General features: G+C 40.7%; 1 protein-coding gene across 6 annotated transcripts; it reads left to right on the top strand.

Moving 5' to 3' along the window:
* On the top strand, positions 1–25,878 carry SIAH1 (siah E3 ubiquitin protein ligase 1). 6 transcript variants are annotated; one of them, XM_065925277.1, is made up of 2 exons: positions 1–256; positions 24,460–25,878. In XM_065925277.1, the coding sequence occupies exon 2, from the start codon at positions 24,462–24,464 to the stop codon at positions 25,308–25,310; it is 849 nt and encodes a 282-aa protein (XP_065781349.1). In that variant the 5' UTR covers positions 1–256; positions 24,460–24,461; the 3' UTR covers positions 25,311–25,878. The 6 variants fall into 6 exon arrangements, with proteins under 6 accessions (XP_065781349.1, XP_065781352.1, XP_065781351.1 ...); XM_065925280.1 differs by lacking the exon at positions 1–256 and adding an exon at positions 521–716; XM_065925279.1 differs by lacking the exon at positions 1–256 and adding an exon at positions 21,264–21,779.
* Positions 25,879–27,530: the final 1,652 nt, after the last annotated feature.

Here is a 27,530-nt window from a genome sequence, read left to right as displayed (position 1 = left end):
CGCCGCAGTGTGTGGTATTTAGCGGGAGCGCGCGGCGGGCTCGAGGACGCGCGAAACGGCGGCGGCGGCGGCGGCCAGGGGGGAGCCGGGGCGGCCGTTGCGGGGCGCACTCTCGAGCGGCAGCGGCGGCCCAGTGTCCCGTCGGTGTTGGCACGAGGAGGAGGCGGTGGCGCTGCCCGCGGTGGCGGGGGTTGGCGGCGGCGACAGAGCGCGTTTGAGCCAGGACCGGGGTCCGAGGCGCGCTCTCCGCCCACAGGTAAGTGGGGCCTGGCCTGGAGGGAGGAGCCGGCCGCGAGGGGCTCCGCGGGAGGAGGACTTCCAGGCCCGGTCATGGCGGCGGGCGGGAAGGTCGGCCGGGCCGGGTCGCGCCGCCCGGGAAGGGGTGCGGGCAGCCCCCAGACCTGGGCGCCTTTGTCTCGGCCCGAGCCCGGCCGCCCGGCCGAGCGCCGCCCCCCGCCCCTCCCCTCCCCTGCCCGGCCCTGCCCGCCGAGGAGAGCCGGCTCGCCCCCGCCCCCGGCGCCCGGGCCCGGCAGGCCCGCGCCGGGGGTCGGCCCCTCGCGGCCGGGCGAGGGCGGGGAAGGGCCTCCTCGCCTACCGGCCCGGCCCCCGCGCGCCTGGGAGGCGGGTCTGGCCGGGGGAGGCGCCCGGCGCTCCCTGCTCCCGGGTGCCGGCCTTTGTTGTGAAGGGTCCCGGGGTTTGCGGCCAACATGGCGGAGGTCAGCTGAGTGCGGGCAGTGGCCGGCCCTTCCCTCCGGCCCCTCCCCGCATCGGCCGGGGGCAGGACGGGGCGACTCAGTCGTCCTTGGCCTCCCCTGCCTGCCCCCGACCCCGGGAGCGGTCGTCCCCGATTGCGCTGCGTTCTTTCCCGCTCCGGCCTGCGCTTTCATTGTGCGGTGGGAAGAATGCAGCCTCCTCCCTTGTTTATGTCGTTAAGAGGAGATCGCGTGAACGATTTGCCAGGGAAGCTCCAGCTTTCTATTGTAAACCTTGGTTTTCCTAGGCTTCGTTTGTCGGGTAGTTTGGGGGCCTTTCTGGACGCTCCCAGATTTACTATTTAGGAATGTGGATAATCTGGGCCACAGCATTGCGTAGGTTTTCCTTTTCCCGTTCCTGGAAAGATTGAGAATTTGCTCTGACATCCAGAGAAGTCCAGTTTGTGTGTCCGGAAAATCAGATGGTGTAGCCGATTTGTCAAAGTCGTAGAAGCCGTGAGCACGGATATAGGACAGGGATCGGACTGCCCGTTTCTAGCTGTTGAACATTTACCATTTCTTGATAAAGGGCTGTCAAGGGTAAATTGTTAACTCTTTGCAGCAGTTGAACGTTGGGAGCGCGGACTCTGAAGTCGGGACCACCTGCTTTGGTTCCAGTCCTGCCCCACCGGTTTGTGACCTTGGGCAAGACACTTAACCTCTCTGTGCCTCTTTTTCTTTACCTGCAAAATAGGGTAAATAACAGTACCGACCTCGAAGGATTGTTGGGAGAATTGATGAGATAGTAGGTGAAGTGCTTAAGGCTTAGAGCAGTGGCAGGCCCATGGTAAGTGCTCAGTAAATGTTTGCTGCCAAGGCTGTTGTTGTTTAATAACTAAATTTATGGGATTATTTTGGCATGTTGGATATGTTGGAACTGCGTAGGTTTTCTTTTAGTGCATTTTGTTAGTTCCTAAAAATGAAAACAAGCCGTTTAGATAATAAATGTCCAGGCCTTTGAAGATGATGGCGTTGGAAAATTTCTGTAGTAAGACATCTGGGTGAGTCTTGTGTGATCTAGAATTTAATCACATTCATGGCTCAGTTTGCTTTTGAGGTCTTAACTTAGAAAAGTGAAACAGTGAGTTTCTGAGTGTTAGGTGTCTATGGTGTCACCATCTCGTTTGGACATTACTGAAGAGCAGAGTGTAGTGTGGTGATAAATGTAATGGTCTGGTAATCTTCGGGAGATACTGGCTTAAATTGTGGAGGAGAGGATTTTGGTTAGCTGTTAGAAGTTCATGACAAGTAGATTTTGACCTCAAATGGAGTGTACAAATTCTGTGATTTTTTGCTCTGGAAATTAAAATATACAACAGACATTTGTGATCTGGAATAATTAGTTACAACCCTAAAGTTGGCTTTGCCAAAAATATTTTCTCTTGCTCTGTTATAGAAATGCTTTGCATGACCCCTCTTGACACTTCGCAGCATAATTGAACATTTAGTAATATTTTAAGCTGAAGTACAGTTTAAATGATAGATGAGGAACTTTTCAGGATAAATATTACACAAGCTACAAATTCAGAAATTTAATCCAATTTAATGTGTTCTCTCTAAGCTTTGGGAAATTTTTACGAAATTGTTGTAGAGCAATAAACTTTAATACCTATAATTTAAAAATATTAGGCTACAATTAATTGAAGTTACAAAGGAAACATCTAGCTATGCAACAATGACGTAATATGGAGAATAGGATTTTATTTTCAGCTTATACAGTGTTTAGAAAACATGTCTTACATAAGGAGGGTAAACAAAGTTCAGTAACTTTGCAGAGAAACCACTTAAAATTGTATTTTGAAGGAATTGATTTACTTGGTTTCTAGAGATTGAAGTTTTTCTTGGCTTAGATCTGTTTTACAGACTTCAGTTATAATTATGAAATGTCCATATAGGTCTTATAAAATGTTTTAATTTTTGGTTATTTTTGCTCTAGACCTCACTACAAACAAAATCAATATATGAAAACCTCAGACTTCCTACCCACCCCTAAAGAAAAACCTAGGTATAAACTTATCCTCCCTAAAAAAATCCTTAATGGTTTCTTTAAAAAAGATTTTTCTAATGCATTTTGAGTCATTTGGTTTTCCATGGCTAGAATTACTAGAGTTTCTGCTGCAAAAGGGCAGGGATTGTGGTCTTTTATTCCTGTATCCTCAGTGGCTGATACTCAGTACAGACTTGTTTCCTGACCTACTACTTCTATTAATATATTCGTATGACACTCAGATTTCTTTGCTTGTGAAACCTAGACCCATGTATTCTCTTGCTCATAGGTCTTTTTTTTTTTTAATGACTTCTTTTTAGAACAGTTTTAGATTCACAGCAGAATTGAACAGAAAGTTCAGAGATTTCCCATATACTCTGCCCTACTCATGCATAACTTCCTCCATTATCAACATCTTCCACTACAGTGATACATTTGTTACAGTTGATGTACCCACACCTTATCACTCAAAGATTATGGTTTACATTATGGTTCACTCTTGGTGTTACGTATTACAAGTTTTGACAAATGATATGTATCCACTGTTAATAGTAGCACACAAATAGTTTCACTGCTCTAAAAATCCTATGTGGTCTACCTGTTCATCCCTCCTTCCTTAACCTCTGGCAAGCTCTGATCTTTTTACTGTTTCCATAGTTTTGTTCTTTACAGTGTTACATAATTGGAATCATACAGTGTGTACATCTTTCACATTGGTTGCTAGTCATGTGCATTTATATTTCCTTCATGTCTTTTTGTAGCTTGATAGCTTGGTTCTTTTTTAGTGCTGAGTGTTATTCCACTGTCTGAGTGTACCAGTTCATCTATCTACTCACCTACCAGAAGACATCTTAGTTGCCGCCATATCTTAGGAATTATGAATAAAACTGCTGTCAACATCTGTGTGCAGGTTTTTGTATGGACATAAGTTTTCAACTCCTTTGGGTAGATAAATACCAGGGAGCATGATTTGCTGGATATGGTAAGAATATGTTTAGTTTTTTTCTTTGTCTATGCTGGGTCTTAGTTGCACCACGTGGGATCTTTAGTTGCAGCATGCAAACTCTTAGTTGCAGCCTGTGGGATCTAATTCTCTGACCAGGGATCGAAGTCAGGCCCCCTGCATTGGGAGCTTGACATTTTAGCTACTGGAACACTAGGGAAGTCCCTGTTTAGTTTTGTAGTAGACTGCCAGACTGCCTTTTCATGTGGCTGTGCCATTTTGCATTCCCACCAGCAACGAATGAGAGTTCCTGTTGCACCAAGTGCCCGCTAGCATTTGCTGTTTTCAGTGCCCTGGGTTTTGCCATTCTAAAGGTGTGTGGCATTATCTTATTTTTGATTTAATTTGCATCTCCCTGATGACAGTGATGTGGAGCACCTTTTCACATACTCTGTTACCATCTGTATATCTAATGAGGTGCCTGTTCAGGTCTTTTACCCATTTTTTTAATTGACACGTTCGTTTTCTTGTTGAGCTTTAAGAGCTGGGCTCTATTTTGGTTAGCAGTCCTCTGTCAGGTGTGTCTTTTGCAAACGCGTTCTCCCAATCTGTGGTTTAACCTCATTCCTTTAACCGTGTCTTTCCCTGCAAGTCATTTTCCACTTTCATATACCAAAGTGCTTCCGATCTATGCATCCTAAACTAAAACCTTCGTTTCCAACCGTCCTAGACTCTCATCTTCTGTATCAGTTATAGAGCCTTGATTTTTCTATTCTCTGGTTATTGCCAGAGATCTGGCATTGCTTCTTGCCCTGTTTTCATGTGTACATTCAGTCCTCTTCTACTTTCTAAATAACTATTTGCTTTTGGTCTCTGCCCCCTCCCTTCAGCTTTCCTACTACCATTTGAGGGAGCTTTCTAACATAGGTGACTTAAAGCCTTCAGTTTAAAGTTCCAAGTTCCTTGACAGTATATAGATAGTAAGTCGACAGTGCCTCCTGAAGCTGGCTTTTGTTACTTTCCTGCCATTTTCAACTACGTACTTGCAAGTGCTTGTGCACACCACATATTCTCTTCCAACTAAGCTCTGTAATCTCAGCTTGGACATCACTTAACTTATGTGCTCTTCTTGGACGCCCCACCTTGAGTTGGATGTCATCTCTCCATGTTCTCATAGCACTTTCTGCTTGACCCTACTACAAGATATATTCCCCTGAACTGTAATTTTCTCTTCTCCTTTGCCTTCACAGATAGAGACTGCAGTCTCTATGAGGACTTTGTCTTGATCACCCCTGTCTGGAGTATATTGTTGTGGCTGGCATGTAGTTGGTGCTCAGTAGATGTTTATTGAATGGCTAATACCTTCACAGTGTTTTATTATGCTCTTCTGGTCTTATCCTCCAGCATTTCTTCTTTGCCATACCTGATTAGACTGGATTCTTTTTTTTGTTTCTTGAACATTCTCCATACTTAAATATATCTGTGCCTTTGCTCATGATTGTACTTAATTCCTCAGATAATCTGTCTGTGCTACCTCGGGCAGATGACTTAACCTCTCCAAGCCTTAGTTTCCATTAGCATATTGCTGCCCCTTGATCCAGTGTCCTCCAGCTAGAGAGGCAGTGTAGCTGAGTGGTTAAGAGCCAGACCTGGATGTGTGTCTAGCATCTGTTACTAGTTGTTTGTGACCTCAAGCTCTGTAAGAGCAGGGACAGTGCCTACTGTTGCATTTAAAAGGACATTACTTAACAGAGAAAGTACTTAAATAATTAAAAAAATTAGCTGTTGAATAAGTTACTTAATTTCCCTATTACTACTTACGTTTTGGTTAGGGAAGAGAGCAGAATTCTAAATTGTGATATATACTATAAAAGAGTGAGGAATAATGGTTGGAGGGAGTCTTGCTGTGAGAAATGGTGACATTTGCTATTCAGTTGCTAAGTTGTGTCCAGTTGTTGCAACCCCATGGATTGTAGTCTGCCAGGCTCCTCTGTCCATGGGATTTCACAGGCAAGAAGAGTGGAGTGGGTTGCCATTTCCTTCTCCAGGGGATCTTCCTCACCCAGGGATCAAATCTGTCTTTCCTGCATTGGCAGGAGGATTCTTTACCACTTCCCCACCTGGGAAGCCCGGTGTTGCTATTTAATCTCTGTTAAAAGGATAAGGAATTGTCTGAAGGAGAGGAGGGAGAATATGAGGCTGAAGGAGCAGCAGAAGTAAAGACCCTGAGGCAAAAATGAACATGGACTGTTCCAGGAACTGAGAGAAGAGAGTGTTGCTGGAACAAATGGTTGAGGGGGAGAGAGAGGCAAGGATCAGATCCTGCAGAGTCAAAGTAAGGAATGTGAATTTTAAGGGTCCTGAGAAGCTCTTTTGGGGGGGCTTCCCCAGTGGCTCAGGTGGTAAAGAATCTGCCTTCCAGTGCAGGAGATGCAAGAGACGTGGATTAGATCCCTGGGTCAGAAAGGTTCCCTGGAGAAGGAAATGGCAACCCACTCCAGTATTCTTGCCTGGAAAATTCCATGGATAGAGTAGCCCGGCTAACTACAGTCCATGCAGTCGCAAAGAGTCGGACATGACTGAGCACAAATGCCTAGCTCTTTGGAGAATATAGAAGGCCATTTCTTTGATCAGGCTCCCCTGGTGGCTCAGTAAAGAAATCTGCCTGTGCTGCCGGAGACCCAGGTCTGATTCTTGGGTCGGGAAGATCCCCTGGAGAAGTAAGTGGCAACCCACTTCATTATTCTTGCCATGGGAAATCCCATGGACAGATCATTTCCCCTGCAGAGGTGGGCTGCAGTCCATGGGGTCGCAAAGAGTGGGACATGACTGCACAGCTAACACATGTACTTTGATCATGAAGCACAGTAGTTGATTATGATCTGAATTAATGTGGTGGTGGCTGTGAATATGAAGAGAAGTGGGTGGATTCGAGATGTATTTTGGGGACAGAATTAACAAGGCTTACTGATGGATTAGATATGAGAGGTGAGGGAAGGAAAGAATTAGGTGGTTTCTGGCTTGAGCAACTGTGAATCATAGTGCTGTTTACCAAGAATGAAAGAACCAGGAGGGGGATTGCAAATAACAATAAAACTCAAAAAACAGAAGGACAGCAAATTCGAAATTCTGATATGTTGGATTTAAGGTATCTATGAGACACCCAGAATGATGCAGTGAGGTAGAGGAACATCACAGAAGCCAGATGGGAGATAATAGAGCATGTTCAGGTGTTAGGGAGTGGTCCAGTAGAAAGAGACGGCTGCAGGAGAAAGGGAGAATAGCAGTGTGACATCTGAGGAGGTGAGCGGACCCTGCCCTAAGGCCTGGGTCACTTCTTCCATTCCACGAGGAGGGAAGAAGTGGGAAGTCAGCATTTGATGGCTTCTATTGTACTTTCTAAAGGAGGTATGCGTGAAGCTGTCAGTTGAGTGTTGGTAGTTGGTGATTACTGTACCAGCCGGTGGAAGCCACAGTAGAGAGAGAGAGAGACTGAGCAGGCAGGCGAGGAGATGCTGTGATATGTCACCAGCTACGACACCTGATGCTTACTGTTCTCGGGAAATTGTAGACTACCTGGAGCTGTGGTATTACTTTTTTTCCCCTCAATGTAAACTTTTTGTTTTTGAAGACATATAGGATAACTACATATAGTGCTCGCTTCGGCAGCACATATACTAAAATTGGAAGGATAACTACATATAGAAATGTGCTCAAGATTTTAAGGATACAACTTAATGCAATGCATTTCGCACACTATTGTGACCAGCTCCCATGTATCTCGTTACTTTTATTTTGATTTTTGTGGGGAGGGGGAGTAAGTCCTGCAGAACTCTTAAGCTAAAAGATACAGGTAATACAGTTCATTAGGGTTCAATTTATTCTCCAGGTTTGAACCACGGTGACCAAAATGATATTGGCAAAGACCTTTTATTAGGTTTGAGGTTGCCCAGTTGTGTTGAACTTACTTGTGGCTTTTGTTTTTGCTTATTTTGTATAGCAGGGGAGTTGGGAGCACATGAAAGTAGAAAAAGAAATAGAGGAAAAATCTTTTTAGAATGAATCTATATTTATAAAGCTGGTATTACCAGTGAGAAATATTTTCTTAGAAAATGAGAAGAATTTAATGCCAGTCTTGAATTTTATAGGAAGTATTGTACTTGTTAAGTTATTATTGTCATAATTGACAGCCTTAGCCTAGTAATGGTTGATACAGCAAAATTAAGTGTGCTGTACACTAACTATTTTACTTCAGTTTTTGGTTTGACTAAATGAAATAATCTAATTGTTAAAAACTTGCTTTTTCCTGCCTTTGTGTTTTACCTTTTAGCTCTTTTGAGCTCAGCTAAAGTTGAGTTGTGGTTTTTGTTTTGTCAAGGTCCCTGATTTAGCTTTGTTGGGGACAGCTTTGGATATTTTGTTAATACAGATAGTTTCTGAGTTAATTTCTACAGATATGCTTTTGATTTTGCTTGGAGAGGTGATCAGACAAATTTTGTCTTTCAGAATTAACTTTTAAAGTGCTAAGTTTAAGTTTATATAAACTGAAATATATGTACATGTATTTGAAATGTAGGGTTTTTAAAATGTGAAGAGGCTTTTTTAAAAATAATTTTTCCCTGTAAGTAAGTATTCATCTATTTGAGGCATTTTAAGGAAAAAGGAAAGCAGTAGGCAGAAAGTTAGCCATAGACATTTTAAAGTCAGTTTCTTTGATCTGACTTAATCATTGTAGATACTTTCCCTTTAAATGATTACTACTTGTCAGTAACTATACATGTTTGAGGGGCTTCCCTAAACTGCGTGATTCCAAATAATGAAATTTGTGTTTATACTCTGTAGTCTATATATTTTTACATCTTGATATTTTGTGTATGTATTTGTAGTTCATTGGTCCCAACTCTAGTCTTTGTGTGATTTCTGGTTCTGGACTTGACCTCCTTTCCCCCCTTTCTAATTCCTTACCTTAAGTCTTTAAACCACATTTGGCAATTTGGATGCCCTTCTAGTTTTCTGTCCCATTACATGGTATGTATGTACTTGTGTACATATATAAAAAGACAGCTATCTCTTTTTTCTCTTTTAACATAAATGGGATTGTAATATATTCTGTGGGCTCTTTTTTTTTTCTCTACCTGTTTAAACAATTTGATTCTTATATGTTAGTAGGTATGAGTTTGTTTATTTAAAAGAAGAAAAAGGCAGCATAGTATTCTGTTGTATGGACCATCATTTAGTCACTTTCTTCATCTAGAGCAGTTTTCAGTTTATTTGCTCTTACAAATAGGGTTGCTGTAGGCATCCATATATATACACCTTTGCCACTGTGTAAGTCATAGGATAGACTCTTGAAAGAAAAACTACGGGGTCACAGAGAGTATACAAACTTTAAATTTTGAAACTGCCAAATCTTCTTGGAAACCTTCATAGTGGACATTTCCAACAGTGTAGGGGAAGTATGTTTCCACAGATCTTAGTCAATACTTGGAATCAAGTCTTTAAAAACAAATTTATGTTTGTAATTTCTTAAGTAATGCATGCAGTTGGTGACAATTCATACCAAGTTTTTGAACTTTTTCTTTTAGTCTAGAGTTTACATGCAAAATAATTCAAAATGAAATATTCCGCTAGGCTCTTTTTTTTTTTTTTTTTTAAAGAAAAACGACCTGCTGTATTCCTCTCCAGATGTCTTTTTCCAGGGGCAACTACTTTAACCTCTTTGAAGTGACTATATTTTATTTACCTTCATTGTCTCTAGATAACATGCTTATGTTGTTACTTTAGGATTTCAGTTTTAGGCCTTATTCCTGTTGTGTATTTAACTACCTTTCCTGCCCCTATCACCTGAACAGACCCTTACCGTTCCTATACTCTCCTATTTTAGTAACATCATACTTTTGTGTTTGCATTGCTATGACTGTAACAGTCGCAGTCTGAGCCATGTAGTAAATGGTTGCTTCTCTCGGAACCGTTTGTACAGTTTTCCTCATAGTTAATGCTCGTCTTCTCTGCTCTGTTTTCTCTGCGTTTGATTGTTTTCTCCTGAACTTTAACAAGTACTGCTCTGTTACCTCTAGCTTTGGATATTAATGCCCAGAAGTCCAAAGCGCTTCTGCTTTCTAGTTTTATTTATTCACCTAACTTATTTATTGAGCCTGCACTATGTGTCAGGCACTGTTGAGGTGTTTGGGACACATCACTGAACCAGACAAATTCCCATTTTCCAGGTGATGGAGGAGGGTTTACAACAGCAACCATATTGCCAACAACCATAACAAATGAGTAAATTGTGTAGCCTGATAGATGGTAAAAGGAGGTCAGTCCTGGGTGGTCATTGGAGGGACGGATGTTGAAGCTGAAATTCCAATACTTTGGCCACCTGATGCAAAGAGCTGACTCATTTGAAAAGACCCTGATGCTGGGAAAGATTGAGGGCAGGAGGAGAAGGGGATGACAGAGGATGAGATGGTTGGACGGCATCACCGACTCAATGGACATGGGTTTGGGTTGATTCCGGGAGTTGGTGATGGACAGGGAGGCCTGGGGTGCTGCGGTTCATGGGATTGCAAAGAGTCGGACACAACTGAGCGACTGAACTGACTGACTGAGTGACTGATAGATGGTAGTACATTTTATGGACAACAATAGAGTAGAAATGAAGGAGGGGGAAGGAAGAGGAGGAGAGGCAAGGATTGACAACAATGAATGAGCAAGGGTTAGGAGAAAGGGTCAGTGGGCAGTGTGGGGTCACTTTATTTAAATAGAGGAGACTGGAAAACTTCTCTCATTGAGAAGGAGGTATACAAGCAAAGATTAGAAGGAGGTGAGAGCGCTGTGGCTATCTCAGAGAAAAGTATTTTAAGGCAGAGACCCAAAGGAGCAACCTACCTTTAGGGAACAAGGATGCCAGTCAGCCAGTGAGGAAGGAAGAGGTGGGAAATGAAGTCAGACAGTAATGGGGACATGCCATCATTGTTTAGGGTTTTGTAGACTGTTGTAGGATTTATCTTTTACCTGGATACGGGAGATTTTAATAGATTTTTCTTCTTATTGCTGTTCTCTGAATTGGTGGGTGGGGTGGGAGACAAGGATGGAAGCAGGAAGACTGGCTAGAAGGGTATTGCAGTAATCCAGTTGAAAGATACTGATATGGTAGTAGTAGAGGTGATGAGGAGTGGTTGGATTCTAGATTCATTTCTCAGGGAGGTACAAGATTTCCTGGTGGTTTTACACATGTGATATGTAGAGAAGAGTCAGGGATGACTTCAACACTTTTGGAATGAGTATCTGGAAGGATGAAGTTTCCATGAAGTGAGAGGAAGGCTATTGGTTGAGTATTCTGGGAGAAGATAAGAAGTTCAGTTTTGACCACCCTCCTGTAGAAATGTCTGGAGCTTCCCTGATGGCTCAGATGGTAAAGAATCTACCTGCAATGCAGGAGACACAGGTTCAGTCCCTGGGTTGGGAAGATCCCTTGCAGGAGGGAACGGCAACCCACTCCAGTATTCTTGCCTGGAGAATCCCATGAACTGAGGAGTCTGGCGGGCTACACTCTGTGCGGTTGTGAAGAGTTGGACATGACTGAGTGGCTATGCACGCAGGCTGTGGGAATGTCTAGGAGACAGCTGGGTGTACACATCCGTAGTTTTTAAGACAAATCTGGGAGATTTTGTTTGTTTTTTAATTTGGACATTAAAATGTTGAGGTCCATGGCAATATCAGTGGAATTTAAAAAATACAGGAGTGAATGAGATTACCAAAGTGAAGAAAAGTGGACCATGGACAACTTCCAATATCAGGAGTTCAGGGAGAAGAGCAGGAATCAGTAAAGGAAGCAAGAGCCTGGTGAGACAGGAAAACCCGAGTGTGTGGAGTCAGTGACAGTTTACACAGCAGGGACCAGTGGTGTGGTCAGCTCTGTGTGACGTTGGTGATGGTTCAAAATCTGCAAATTAAACACAAAAAAACCCTGCAAAACCAGTAAAATTCTAATTACACTAATTTATGAAAGTATTGAATACTGCCTGCAAAATTGAAGTCTTGAAACAACATGTTATGGAATTGACTTACGCTGTAGCTTCTTTTTGAGTTGAGCACACCAAAGTTATCCCATATGTGTGGTCACCACATGTTGCGTTTTCTTACCAGTGTATCAGTGCTTCAGTGAAAACCATGATGTCACCTGCGCTTCACTTCACACAAATGCATCACTTATATATTGGATCCCCCTCTATTTTTCTCTTTAACTTCCCTTAATTAGAGTACTATTAGTACCAACTTGGAGCCAGTGTGACCATAACTGTAAACAGGAGCATTCAGTTACATGGCTAACAGGTGGATTCAGATGAGAATGTGCTAATGCTGTTTTTAAAATAACTAAACCCAAGAGAATAAAACAGGAAAGTTTTTGTAGAGAAATGTGGTACCTGCCCAAAGAATGGAATCTTAGTTTGATGAAATTTAGAGTCTAAGTTAATTCATGTGTTATATCCTTATTCAAAATAACTAAAATGATTTGTCTAGAGTTTGAGATGTGATGCTTATGTGACCCCATGGACTGGAGCTCGCCGGGCTCCTCTGTCCATCCTTGTCTCCAGGAAAGGATGCTGGAGTGGGTAGCCATTCCCTTCTCCAGGGGATCTTCCTGACCTAGAGATCAAACCCAGGTGTCCCACATTGCAGCTGGATTCTTACCATCTGAGCCATCAGGAAAGCTTCAGCTGTTTCAAAGGAGTGTAATTTAGTTTGAATAAGGCTCCATGAATTTTTTAATATGGCATTTTCCCCATATATTCCATTGTTCTATAAAGGTAGTAAAGAACTGTTGATCATATGATGTATTAAAAAGTCTCTTCAGTGTGACTTTTTATCTCATGTAATTTCTTCATCTCTCAAGCCATGTGTTCTTTTCTATTTAGCTTAGTATCATCAACTCTTTGTAGGTTACTGCCAGTGTTGATCTGCTTTAAAATTTTTGTTCTCTGTGAATTTACCTACCATTACTTGTCAAGAAGAAAGGGAAGGTGGATGAGTTGTATGTTACAGTGTAAAACTGGATACAGGATACAGGGAAGAATTTTGAAAACATAGTTTAACATCAAGATGGAGCAAAAGAGCAAAGATCTACTGGAATGTGTGACAGTTTTACATCCTGAGAGAATATAAAGCCCAAACAGATTAGTAAACATTAGTAACTAAATGATGAGAATTTGGCTGCTTTTATCTAGACACTGTGAGTCTTGGTGATATTGCAGAAGTGATTGTGTTGTAATTATGACTGGTATGGTTTCAATAATTTCAAGTGAGTTCCCCAAAATTCTCTTTAGTGATATGTGGTTTGACTTAAAAAGCTTGAGAGCCTATTTAATCTCTTCCTGCTTCTTTTATTCTTGCTGTGCAGCATGTGGAATCTAGTTCAGTCTTAGTTTCATGACCAGGGACTGGCCCGAGATCCTTGTAGTGGAAGCTCGGAGTCTTAACCACTGGACTGCCGGAGAAGTACCCTGCTTCTTTTACTCTTATTTTTCTCCTCTTCTCTTCTTGATTCTTTGGTTTGATTTAATGTCTAATGGCTTAATGACTGTTAGATTATTCCACTTTAATACAAAAAATTAAAAAACAACTACTTGCTATGACTACAGGTTTAATTAAAAGAATTTAGGGAATTGCTTTTTGGTCAGTTTTTATGAATATTGAAGATTAGTTGGATGTGAAGTTGAATATTCTGTGTAAGAGTGAGAAGATTATACATACTTAGGATTATTTGAAAGAAAATAAGATTCAGGGACAAAGCAGATGGTCTGGCTCTGTTCTTGTTATTCCTTACTTTTTCTGATCTTCAGTTTCCTCATCTGCAAAATGGAGATACAGCCTTTATGAGTATAGACTGTGTGAAGCTCCTGACATGGTGCTTTACAGGTTGGTAGGTGGTCAGTTGGAAGCTTCTGTCATAGCAGACTTTGTTGTCTTTATCACATTTCAGACACGGTCCTAGGCTGAGGTTATAAAAATGAATACAATAGGTTGAAACAACAGTTTTCAGTAAAATCTTGGGTAATCTGGGTCTTTTTAATTTGGTGATTTGTTGCATGTGTTGTTAGTAATATACCAAATGTTTCCATATACTTGATCTTAATGTCCAAAAGTCTGGGTTTTTTTCTATTATTTAAAAAAATTTATCTGGCTGTGCTGGGTCTCAGTTGCAGCATGTGAGATCTTTGATCTTCATGGCAGCATGTGGGTTTTCCGTTGTGACATGTGGCATCTAGTTTGACCCAAAGTCCATGAACATTAATGGTTCACTCTTAGTGCTGTGGGCTTCCCTTATGACTCAGTGGTAGAGAAACCACCTGGCAATGCAGGAAACTCGAGTTCAGTCCCTGGGTTGGGAAGATCTCCTGGAGGAGGAAATGGCAACCCACTCCAGTATTCTTGCCTTGGAAATCCCATGGACAGAGGAGCCTAGTGGGCTATCTAGTTCATGTAGTCACAAAAGAGTTGGACACGACTTAGTGGCTAAACAAACAACTTAGTGCTATATGAGTTTTGACAAATGTACCCACAACTATAACATACAGGGTCATTTCACTGCCCTCAAAATCCTTTGTGATCCACCTAGTCATCCTCTCTTGCCCAGTCTCTGGCAAATACTTATTTTTTTACTGCCTCCATACCTTTGCCTTTTCCAGCATGTCATATAGTTGGAATCATACAACATGTAGCCTTTTCAGACTCACTTTTTTTTTCACTTAGCAGTACATATTTAGGGTTCCTTCATATCTTTTTGTGGCTTGATAGCTCATTTTTCTAAAATTTCTGAATTCCATTGTATGAATGTACCACAGTTTATCTGTTCACTATAGAAAGACATCTTAGTTGCTGCCGCATCTTGGGAATTATGAATAAAGCTGCTATAAACATCTATGTGCAGGTTTTTTGTGTGGACATGAGTTTTCAACTACTTTGGGTAAATTTTGGGGATCATGATTGCTGAATCTTATGGTATATATGTAGTTTTGAATAAACTGCTAAACTGCCTTCCAAGTGGCTGTACCATTTTGCATTCCCACCAGCAGTGAATGTTGCTACACATGCCCATCAGCATTTGGTGTTATCAGTGTCCTGAATTTTGCCATTCTAAGAGGTGTGTGGTAGTATCTTTTTTGTGTTTTAATTTGCATTTCCCTGATGACAAATGATGTGGAGCACCTTTTCATATGCTCCTTTGCTATCTGTATATCTGATGAGGTGAGTGTTACGGTCTTTTGCCCACTTTGTTTCCTTTTTCTTTTTTTGATAAATTCATTTTTGGCTGTGCTGGATTTTCATTGCTTTGTGCAGGCTTTCTCTAGTTCGGCCGAGTGGTGGCTAGTCTGTGCATGGGCTTCTCGCTGCGGTGGCTTCTTCTGTCGCGGAGCTTGGGCTCTAGGCCTGGGGGCTTCAGTAGTTGTGGCATGCCATTTAATTGGCATATTCATTTTCTTGTTGAGTTCTGTGCAATATTTTGGATGACAGTCCTTTATCAGATATGTCTTTTGCAAAGATTTTCTCCCAGTCTGTGGTTTGTCCTCTCATTCTCTTGATCATATCGCAGAGCAGACATTTTTACTTTTTAAGTCCAGCTGATGAATTGATTCTTTCCGGGTTCATGCCTTTGATTTTTCTGAAAAGTCATTGCCAAACCCAAGGTCTTCCAGATTTTCTCCTGTGTTATCTTCTAGGATTTTTATAGTTTTATGTTTTACTAGGCCTGTGATTTGAGTTAATTTGTGAAAGGTGTAAGATTTGTGTCTAGATTTCTTTTTTTGTTTTGCCTGTGGATACCCAGCTGTTCCAACACTATTTGTTGAAATCTTCTCTTTTCTTCATTGTGTTGTTGCCTTTTGCTCCTTTGTCAAAGATAAGCTTGGTGGTGTTGTAAAATGTTGTTATTTAAAGTAAATTGTAAGTCTCAATTGTGAATCTCTTTAAGGTTATATCAAGCAACAGATATATGTTACCGAGGAGTCATCAGGGATGAGTGAGCTCTGGTTATACACATGCTAATCCTTCATACTGTTGTACTTGTTTGATTTATTTGTTCAGAAATACTTGAATACCTGATCTGGACTGGGTACTGTCCTAGGTGCTGGAGATAGAAGAGAGAGCACAATAAACAAAGTCTGTTCTGATGAAACTTATATTCTGCAGAGCTTCTGAATGAGAAGTTAATGGTCAGGGAACCTGGGAGTTCTCAAGACCCTTCGAGGGTCAAAGCTGTTTTTCATAATAATGAGACATGAAAGTAAAGTGAGGTTCCCAGAGGCTTCATGACATGTGGTATTTTCACAGGTTAATTGCAGAAAGTGAAAGTGAAAGTTGCTCAGTGGTGTCCAAGTCTTTGTGACCCCATGGACTTCACAGTCCATGGAAATCTTCAGGCCAGAATGCTAGAGTGGGTAGCCTTTCCCTTCTCCAGGGATCTTCCCAACCCAGGGATTGAACACAGGTCTCCTGCATTGCAGGTGGATTCTTTACCAGCTGAGCCACAAGGGAAACCCAAGAAGAGTGGGTAGCCTATCCCTTCTCCAGAGGATCTTCCCTACCCAGTAATCGAACCGGTGTCTCCTGCATTGTAACTGAGCAGATATTAAATATCCAACTTTTGTTTTTCTTACTGTATCATATTAAAAAGATTTGCAAAAAACATAAAACATAGATGCTCTTCTCCCTATTATGGAAGATATTTTTCATAAACATTTAACATGTAGATTTTTACATGTTATATAAAAAATGTGATGGTAATTTTAACATATATTTAAAGTTCTTGACTTGAATTTCTAATATTGTAAAAATTAATACATATAAACCACATTGACAGAATGCTCTTTTGGGGGCCTCAATTTTTTAAAACTTTAAGACAAATTTTTTCTTACATGGCTGTATAGGCTTAAAGGGCTTTAGGAGTCATGAAAGTGAAAGGTGTTAGTCACTCAGTCGTGTCTCTTAGTGACCCCAAAGAGTAGCCTGCCAGGCTCCTCTGTCCATGGGATTTTTCCAGGCAAGAATACTGGAATGGGTTGCCATTTCCTTCTCCAGGGGATCTTCCTGACCCAGGGATTGAACCTGGGTCTCCCACATTGCAGGCAGACTCTTTACCAACGAAGCCACCACGGAAGACCTTAAGAATCATACATAGGGTCTTTTCATCTCCACCCTTAGAAGCAGTCCTAGATGTAAGTGAATGTGCTTAACTATATTCCAGGGAAACTACTCACGGAAATAGGCAGTGGCCTGCAGCTGTAGTTTGCCAGTTACTGGTAGAAAGGGTTCCTGAAACCAAAAATGTTTGAGAATTGCTGTTATCAGCAAAAAGCTGATACTGAGGAGGAGAGGGAAGAGGACAGAAGACAGACAGTAAGTAGTAAGAAATTATTTAGCAAGTGAATTTCATATGGCAAGAGATAATATGAAGACAGTAAGAAGAGTGATCTGGCCTTTAGATAAAGTGATCAGGAAAGGCCCCTCTAAGATGCTGCCTCTTACTCATCTCCCATTTTTTTTTAACTCTTTTTTACTCTTTCCTGGCTGCATTGGGGATCCCTCTTGTGTTGGGAGGGAAAGCAAAAGATAGTTGAATCTTACTAAACTTAAATTCAGAAAAGGTTGATTTTTCAAGTTGAATTAGAAAATGTCCAAAGAATATCTGCTTTACAAGGATCTAGGAAATTATAACATTGCCCAGTTTAGAACATTGACCTACTTTATATGACATTTAGCAAGTTCTGTGTCATTTTTGTCTTCTGAAAATGAGAGAGTTGGTTAAGATCTTTTCCAAGTCTAAAATTTTTTCATAATGTCTGTTGGCCTAGGATGCCATTTACCACCCCTTCTAAGTCTTCCTTAGTCACATAGCTCTTCAGCTCCCCCCCCCCTTTTTTTAATTAGTTCTGTGATCTGAAATTTATTTTGAAATCCATTTTCTTTTCTATAACATGGGGTATAAATGCTTAACCTGGAAGCTCATTGAGGACAATACCTGGTACATATGTATGCTTATTAATGAACATCTGGGGCAACTACTCTAGTGAGGATGAAAGAAAGTCCCTTCTCTGCCTCCTTATTTAGTTTGCCGACCCTGGAACCATTTAGGTTATAGCAATGAGAAAAAAACCACTAACCAAGAGTGACGCTTCAATGAGGGACATGAATATTAAACATGGAAACTTTAATAGAGAGGTTAAGGAAGTACAAGAGCAGTGCAATCTGAATTTATGTGGCCATTCCAACTTCCGGGAAAGGGAAGGGAAGCAGCCATTCCTTCCATCTTACTCTGCTTCCTTGTTGGATGGAGGTTGAGGGTATCTATATAATTAAATACTTTAGCATATCAGGAGATAGGTAACCTTAGCAAAACCAAATTTATGAATTAGAACTTGAGTTTTCTTGGAATGCAGTACAAAGCAAGGATCGGAATGATGAGAAAAAATATATTAAGACTTTTGAAGATAGATTCAGGAGAGTCAGTATCAGAATTATGTGAAGAAAAGAACTGAGTAATGGTAAGAGTTAAAAAAGAAGAGGAAAGGTCCACAAAGGTAAAAGATTTGTCTTGAGATTGAAAATACTTGCTGTTTGGCTAGTGCTGATGACATATATCTAGATGTTCTGATGAAAATTTCTTTCAAAGATAGAATCCTAGAAGCCACCTGTTAGGGTACAAAAGTTACCTGCAGAGGAATGAGAATAAAAGTGAGGTTAGATTTTTGATATGTGTAGTTACTTATCAGAAGACAGCAGGATTTATGTAATTCTTAGGGGTAAATGGTATGACTAAAATTCAGAGCTTGTGCAATTTATGCAAGAGCTTCAGATTGTTAAGATTGAAGTTTGACCTGCCTTGTTTTGGGAGATGTTTATAGTTTCATTTTTGAGGTTAATTTCATTTTGAGGTTAGATTCACTGTGAAATAAAAATAATGAGGAAAATAGTGAAGTAAAATTAGGATATAGAATCATGCTGTCCAATGGGACTTTCTGCAGTGACGAGGATATGGTGGTAACTATTTTGCATCCCCATCAGCAGAGTTTAATAGTTCCGTCTCTTAGATAGCTCACAGGCCTCTCACTTCTACTTTGCATTTCATCTCTTACCACAGCTTGGTATTTAGCCTAGTGGCTAATGGGTTCTGGTTAGGTATTTTTTGTTTGTTTTTTTACTAAGTATAGAAGCCTCAAAATACAGTGATTTAGGGAATGAAAGACAAATATACTTTGCTTTATACATTTAGGTTATGGTTTGCATTTTCCTCTCCATTTACTGTCATCACCTTTGTTCAGACTTCTGCTTTTACATCTTCTATCAGGTCTTTTGTCCTGGACTTCCCCCACTTCGTATCTTATTGGATATATAAATCTTACTCTGTGGCTACAACATTTTCTGAATTATCTTTAGGAAAAGAACTTTTAGGAAAATATTGTGTACAATTTTTTAAAATTACCATTAGTTTGATACAGTTCTGGAAACTACAAATAGATTGCTTGATTTCCCCACCCCCCCGACATTATTGTGTTATAATAAAGTTTGATTTTTAACTTAGCATTTTAAGCTGTTGAATTTTTAAGGAGACGCCATAGCTTTAATTTTGTGGTGGGCATCTTTGAGGGGGGGCCATTACTTGCAGGTCATGGTAACATTTGTACTGCAAGAAAATGAAAAGCACAGCATTGTTGGGTATTCATTAAAATGCCCAGGCACAATGTTATGATTAATCAGAGAAATTGTTCATTAGTCATTTATAATAGGAAAAAAAGGTTCCCACATGAAATTGAGACTAAAAGTTTACTTTAGTCATAAGTTTGTTAATGTGGCATAGCAATGGTTAAATGCTCTAAAATTACTAAAGCAACATTAAAGGCTGATTGTAAAATGTTTTTATTTAAATACCAAATGGGGCCTGAGATGTAAGCTTTATTTTAGGAAGGGTAAGTAATAGTGGACTCTTGATAAATTTTGGAATTTTGCTAACTTTGGATTCTGTGGGCTTGTCTTATTGCAATGTAGTTTTTGTAAACATTTATCTCATAAAACCAGTTTCAATGTTCTACCTAGTCGAGAAATTCTGCTATATTGTGCTAAAAATTAGTTAAAGGTGGTTGCTCTTTGGTAGACATGTTTGATAATCTTACTAAAGCTAAAGGCATCTTTTAGAGTATACATCTGGAACCCACACGTTCTAAGTCTCTAACTAATGACTTCAGGCCAGACAAGTTAACTTTTGGAATTGTGTAAGTCAGCACTTACGTATTTTGGAATATGTACCATCTATGATATATATAACTTACCCATCTTCCTTAATCCAGACAAAAGCCATGCAAGGCTAGCAATATTGTCCCAGTTTTACAGTTGAGCAGGTGGTGAAGTTTGAATTCAAGTGTAGATGACTCCAGAACACTTCCATTTTTACTGTGCTGACTCAACTTATTCAGAGGCTTGTCTGCAGATTAATGATTTTTAGATGGTGTTGTAAGGATCTGGGTATAGGTTCTTTGTATATAGGTTCTTTTTGTATAGGTTCTTTGGAAGTTTGTGAAAACATTTTTTTGCTTGAGAAATATGTCATCCCTTTTACTTGTTTTTTTACACATTTGGACTCTGTCTTAAATCTGTCTGAAGTTTTTCTGTTCTAAAACATTTGAAGTCTCCTGCTCTAGAAACCTGAGACCTATCTAGAATGAATATGTATTAGAAAATAAAAACATAGATTATCATAATTTATATTTTTCAGTGAACAGACTTCAATTATATTTCTGTTCCTAATGATGTTTTCTGTAGCCTAATACCAAAATGACATTGAGGTGATTGAACACACTATTAATAGGGTGGGGAAGTGATTAGAGTTAAAAATTTATGCTGAAAATGGCCAATTTACAGCACAGGGTTCACGCCCCACACCAGATCTTGGTGCCTTTAAAGGCTGCACTAAGCATGATGTAATGACAGGTTAAACCTCCGAATGCCTGAGCTGACGCAATGCAGATTGGAGGCCCTGGACTTTACTGGGGCAAGGGTAATGCTTATTTAAAAACAAAACAAGCTACTCTATTTAATGAGGCCGTTTAAGATGGTTTTCCTAGAGTAGGAAGAGAATAAAACCTAAATTTGGAGGTTAAAGCGGGAGTTTAATATGGATATATGTGCTTACTACTCTCACTACAAAATCTTCCTGAAGGGAGGAGTTTAAGGTGCCGACGGTGGTAAAAATGGAGAAGTGAGTTACAGTTGAGGAAATACGGTAGTTAACGCTTGTTAAACAGTTACTGAACAAAGTAGGGAGAATGCTTTTACTTTATAAAAATCTAGCGTCCGCAGGGTTAACTGGCTGAGTATATAGTGCAGAGATGTGTGCTTGTCTGGTCGCGTATTTCCCACATATTCTGTGTAGACTTTGGGTTGAAACCATGCAAGATTGCCGATATCCGACTGTTTGGGCCTACAGAAATGTAGTGTTTCAACTTTCTAGTAAGCTGATGGAAGTGCTGAGGCGTGCACAAGTATCACCGGGGTTTGAGGATCGCGGGGTTTTTTACACGGGGTTTTACTCGGCTGGGTGCCTGGGTGGGAGTGCGCGGTCCTTGTTCAAGAGCGGCTTGGGAGCTGCTCGAGACAGGGTGGGGCGGAGCCTTAAGCCCCGCCCCCGTACGCCTCCCCGCCTCTCGCCAGCCGCGGCAGCCTCCGCCCTGTGCAGAGAGAGCCTGCGGCCGCCTGGCACTGCGTTGGCGCAGACTCTCCAGCTGCGGGCCGGATCCTGCAGTAGTAGCTCGAGCTGGCACCGAGAGCGCACGTAGTCGACCAGTCGCCTCTACGCACCCTTCAGCCCTGTTCTTCACCCAGCTGGCAGGAGCATAGCCGATGAATTTGGGGAAGACAGACTTCCGAGACAGACGAAGGTTTAGGGCCCAGCAGAGGACAGCTCAGCAATGGCTCCCATTTTTGGATACGCAGGCGAATTTGAGCTCATGGGGAGGTGTGGTCGACTCCTCTTGGAACAGGAGTGGGCATCAGTTCTCTTCTTCAGTAGCCAGTGCTTCTGAGGAGTGAATGGAGTGTATGGAGTAGGGTATGTGCCGTCTTTTGAAAACTAGACCCAGGACATGTTTAGGAACAGAAGGTATCCAGGAGAGCCCTCTGTTGCAAGTTGTCTTTGCTTCTGGGGGAAAGGCTGTGAGCTCTCTGACTTCTCATGACCGGGAAGTCTCCCTTACCTTTTCTGTACTCCTGGAAAGGCGTCTTGCTCACTTGTTTACCAGCATCTGGGACAAGGAAGAGAAAAGGTATTGCCATTAAGAGACTGTGTTGCTTAAGCTGTGAAACGGGAAAGTTGTTTTGAGCCTCTGAAACGGATCAGGAAATTGCTGCAACAAAATTGAGCTGGCAGTGATGTTCTTTTTTCTTTTGATCAGCCGTGCTTTTCTCAGTTTAAACCAAACTTCAGGTTATGTCATGACTGCTGCAGAGCTGTCCAGACACTTCAGTCCTTGGTTTCTACTGCACGGCTGCTGTGGTGTGTTTGGATTATTTTTCTGTGTGAAGATGGACTGAGTTCCACCTTCCGAGCTTTGGGAAGTTTTAGCAGCTACTGCCCTGTAATACTTAAATTCACCAGAAATAGAAGCCATATTTTACTTGTTTTCACACTTTGAATAGGAATTTTAAGTTGTGCTTTGTACATTTGGGAAAATAATAATGTGTATTGTAATGTGAGTCTGGACTATTGATAAATGTATAACTTTTGCTAGGTCAAAAAATGAAACAGTAATATTTTTCTTGCTTAGTTGTGTTATGTTGAATACAAACTGAGTTCAGTGACCAGCTGTTTTTGGTTTAGTGATTTGAAAGGCATCAGCTTAGATTTTGTGCCCAGGGAATCACTTCCCAGTTATTATGTTGCTCTCTTAAATGAGCCGCATAAAATGGACCATGAAATAAGCATATATACGGGACACTTTGGCAATGCTAAGCCATTGTTTTACTAGTGAGCTAAAATAAAATGCATGGATCATCATATGCAGAAAAAATCTCAGGGGTAAACTGGATTTCATGAGAGTTCCTTTATAGTGTTTTTGTTGGGCTGAACACTGGTTATACAGGGCTTCAGTGATGAGAGTTGATTCCTGTTGTCTTAAATCCATGTGATGAGCCATGTTATGATAGAATTCTTGTGATACTTTTGTTTCCCCTTGAACTGGAGACTATTCCTTTAGTGACAGTGGAATTACTCTATTTTGGGACTTCCTGGGGGAGAGGTTTCACTCTCAATCCCCATTTAAAGTGTCTGTCCTTGAGTAATCTATGAGTATGTGCTTGTGCTCAATCAGTACATGGGGTCTGACTCTTTGTGACTCCGTAGACTGTGGCCCACCAGGCTCCTTGGTCGATGGGAATTTCCCAGGTAAGAAAACTGGAGTGAGTTGCCGTTCCCTCCTCCAGGGGATCTTTCCGACCCAGGGATGGAACCTGTGTCTTCTGCCTTGGCTGGTGGATTCTTTACCACCAGGCCACCTAGGACGCGCTGTCTATGAGTAATAGAACCCAGATTGCATTTATGTGGTCTCATTGATAATCAGCATTATTTTTTTCAACGTTAAATTCTTTCCAACAGAACGACAATTATAATTAAGGAAACATTAACATTTAGAAGTTGTTAAATTTTGATTTTGTAGAAATATGGCTTGTGGTTATTAAGTATATACTCTTAGGACATAAATGGACTGTTTTTTTGTCATCCCCAAGAAAGCGGCCCACTATATCCTGGGAAAAGTTGCTTGTTTTATCTTTAATTCAGCTTGACAAGTTAGTTAACATTGTTGATCATTTCTTCCAGATGGAATTTATTTCTTAAATAATGTTTAATACTGTGCTGATGAATGCTTCAGCAACACTGGTGAACTCTATAATAGAGTATAAGGAATTCTTTACCTGTTGACTCTGTCCCTCACCCCTAATGTTGTGTGAGTCTCTCTGATACTTTTATCTTTATTCTTTATCTTTTCCTGACTCTTCCTCTTTGCAAATTATACCTGATTTATATTGTAGAATGGAAGTAGAACAGAATGATTTACTTCCGAATACCAGACTCACATCTTTTAGAGGGTGGCCCTCTGTTTCACCTATATACTTCCTCAATTTTGAAGGGGGTCACAGATTGTTAGGAAACAAGATTAAGATCTAGCTGGTGTTAACATTCCATGAAGATGGATGATGGGATGGCATCTCCAAATAGATCTCTTGAGCAGATAATATTTACCATTAGGAAGAGCAATCAAAAGTCAGTACCCTGGTGATCCCTTGGATCATGTAGAACTCACTGAGGCTGTCAACAGCTGACTTAAGAATGGGGAAGAAATAGAATGAGTAGGGCAGTTGAACACAGAGAGGCAGGGGAAATTCCAGTCAAAACTGATTTCATTGAACTTAACAGTGTTCCTTAGTTGTTTAGGATCCTAGTTTCTATTTTAGCATTTATTCCATGTAGTCCATCCAAGGATGATTTTTTAGCATTTTATAGAAAAAGGGAATGTGCTCTGGAACATTGTGAAAACAGATTTTATCCAATGTACGGTGCACATATTTTGTGTAATCGATGTTGTTTTAAATCCTGTTTGTTTTATTTTGCTTACAGTAAATTTTGCACTAAACTTTTAAGTATTTTTGGCAGGTAAATGTTATTTATATAAAACATGTTATAGTTGTAATTATTTTTCTCCTGCCTCCTTATACTTTTGTGTTTTTTATTACAGAAATGAGCCGTCAGACTGCAACAGCATTACCTACTGGAACCTCAAAGTGCGCGCCGTCCCAGAGGGTGCCTGCCCTGACGGGCACAACCGCCTCCAACAATGACCTGGCGAGTCTCTTTGAGTGTCCCGTCTGCTTCGACTATGTGTTACCACCCATTCTTCAGTGCCAGAGTGGCCATCTTGTTTGTAGCAACTGTCGCCCAAAGCTCACATGTTGTCCAACTTGCCGGGGCCCATTGGGATCCATTCGCAACTTGGCTATGGAGAAAGTGGCCAATTCAGTACTTTTCCCTTGTAAATACGCCTCTTCTGGATGTGAAATAACTCTGCCACACACAGAAAAAGCAGATCACGAAGAGCTCTGTGAGTTTAGGCCTTATTCCTGTCCGTGCCCTGGTGCTTCCTGTAAATGGCAAGGCTCTCTGGATGCCGTCATGCCGCATCTGATGCATCAGCACAAGTCCATCACAACCCTGCAGGGAGAGGACATAGTTTTTCTTGCTACAGACATTAATCTTCCTGGTGCTGTTGACTGGGTGATGATGCAGTCCTGTTTTGGCTTTCACTTCATGTTAGTCTTGGAGAAACAGGAAAAATATGATGGTCACCAGCAATTCTTTGCAATTGTACAGCTGATAGGAACACGCAAGCAAGCTGAAAATTTTGCTTATCGACTTGAGCTAAATGGTCATAGGCGGCGATTGACTTGGGAAGCCACTCCTCGATCTATTCATGAGGGAATTGCAACAGCCATTATGAACAGTGACTGCCTGGTCTTTGACACCAGCATTGCACAGCTCTTTGCAGAAAACGGCAATTTAGGCATCAATGTAACTATTTCCATGTGTTGAAATGGCAATCAAACATTTTCTGGCCAGTGTTTAAAACCATTGCATTCAATTTCACAGAGAATAAGGCACCTGTCTGCCTACCAACCAAAAACTTGTGGTAGGTGGAAGCTAGACACATGAAGGTAAATAAAAGGAAAGGCTGTTAAATACAGGAAACAGTTGCATGTAATAACACTAATATATTTAAAAATAAGTCAACAGTAAACCACTGAAAAATAAATATATATATATATATACACCCAAGATGGGCATCTTTTGTATTAAGAAAGGAAGCATTGTAAAATAATTCTGAATTTGTGTTTGTTGTAGATCGAGTGTACCGTTGAGAAATACCGGGTTCTTGTTTTGTTTCTTTGTGTGCCTGTGCGTGTGCGTGTGCGTGCGCGTGCGTGTGTGTGTGTGTGTGTGTGCTTGGGTTTTTCCTTTAACTGACAAGCCATGCTGAGTGGTCTTGGACCACTGCTTTCCCTCTGTGAGTCAATACATAGTGCTGCTGTGCGTGTGTGTATTTGCTAATTTTTATTAATTCTAGTTTTTCATTAAATAAATTTGACTTTCTTTTCTGTAATTCAGGTTTTTCCTCACTTTTTTTTGTACCTTTTAAAGTTAGTGTCTTTTTGATATGCATAATTGTTGATGGTAAAATTTATACATGTGTTTGATACATATTTTCTTTTCCCCCATTAATCAGTTCATTAGAAATATTTTAAATTCAACTGTTTTGTGAAGATATGAGTTTCAGAAAGGAAAGATAACATCAGAGGAATTATCAGAAGCTATTTAAAGCAGCTATAAAATGGTCTCCCTCTCTTCTCCAGTTGAGTCATACCTTCAAACTTATTCTTTGTAAGATTAGGGAGTACTGATTTTTTTTTTTTTAATACTGGGGAAAAAAAATCAGGCTCTCCCTTCCCCCCACATATCTTGGACAAATCACATATGTTTAAAATTTGTTCTTGTATTTATTGGTTTTGCAAAAGAAGGCATCGTCTCACACAGTATTTGTAATTAAAAGCAAATCATTTGTTTAAAAAAAAAGGCAGTTTGCAAAAAAATGTTTTTGGTCTTTTATAATTCTCATTAAAAGAATATCTGGCAAATTAAAAACTCTTACGTGTCTGCTTTAGCTTTTAAGTTTGAAGATAAAGCAAAAGAAGGGTTATGGCCTCTGTTAGAGTTTAGTTTTCTTCCTTTCTCTAGCTTTCATTTTGATTCCCATAACTCTGTTAGGAGGCCAGTTAGTTAAAATACTGATCACTCCCCACTCCCAACCCCCCCCACACAACCCTTTAACAGCAAAAAAATGAGTTGGTGTTTTACAGCCTAGTGGTTAGAGCCTGGCTTCTGCAGCCAGACTTCAGGGACCTACACGCCTCTGCTACCTTTACTCACTAATCAGCTGTGTGATGTTGGGCTCCCCTTTACTAGTGTGTAAAATGGGGTTAATTATGGTAGCTACCTTCAAGGGTTAAGTGGGATGGATACAAGTTACCAAGGACAGTGCTCTGCACTTAATAAGCACCCAACAAATGTTAGATGCTATTATTATACCTATAACTAGCACCATCTAGTTAACTGTTGCTAGTTACCCTGAAGCACCTAAAAAGATTCTGAAATTGCCCTCTGATTGGCTAGAGATCATTTTATTTTGTGTGGGTTTTATGGGTACCCTAAAGGTAGAAAGTTAATCTAAAAAATTTGGACTGCCTCTTTCCCCCATCCCTTACCCTACCACCAATTCTGGGTGTAACAGTTTACTTCTGTTAACCATTTTCAGGAAAGAAGTTTGTGTGGTTTCTTTCCTAATTAGCATTATTTTTTGAACTGATTGTGATGTGTGCTTGTATAGCCGTTTATGTTGTGAAAGGGAGCAGATCAACCACCAGTGTGCGTCCATCCAGGTCTATTCCTATTGGAATGAATGCTAGAAAAATGACTTTTCCTCCTCATTTAATATATTTTTGTGGCAGTATATCATTTTATATTTAAAAATATTTTAAAATGTTTTTATTGTAAAAGCAGTATATGTTTAATATATAGACTTTGGTACACACACGAGTCTGTAGTTTTATCCATTCAGAGATGATTACAAACATTTTCATTTTCCTAGTTGTTTATGTGTATTACATGTGTTTACACACATTTATTTTGAAATTATATAATTTGGGATCATGTAATTATGTAACTCTCTCACCCTCACACATGTCACGTGGTCATCTA

The sequence above is a fragment of the Muntiacus reevesi genome, chromosome 2 (genome assembly GCF_963930625.1).
Source record: "Muntiacus reevesi chromosome 2, mMunRee1.1, whole genome shotgun sequence".
In the NCBI taxonomy this organism is placed as follows: Eukaryota; Metazoa; Chordata; class Mammalia; order Artiodactyla; family Cervidae; genus Muntiacus; species Muntiacus reevesi.
The sequence above is the reverse complement of the archived record's forward strand: the minus strand, read 5'-3'. Positions and strand labels throughout refer to the sequence as shown.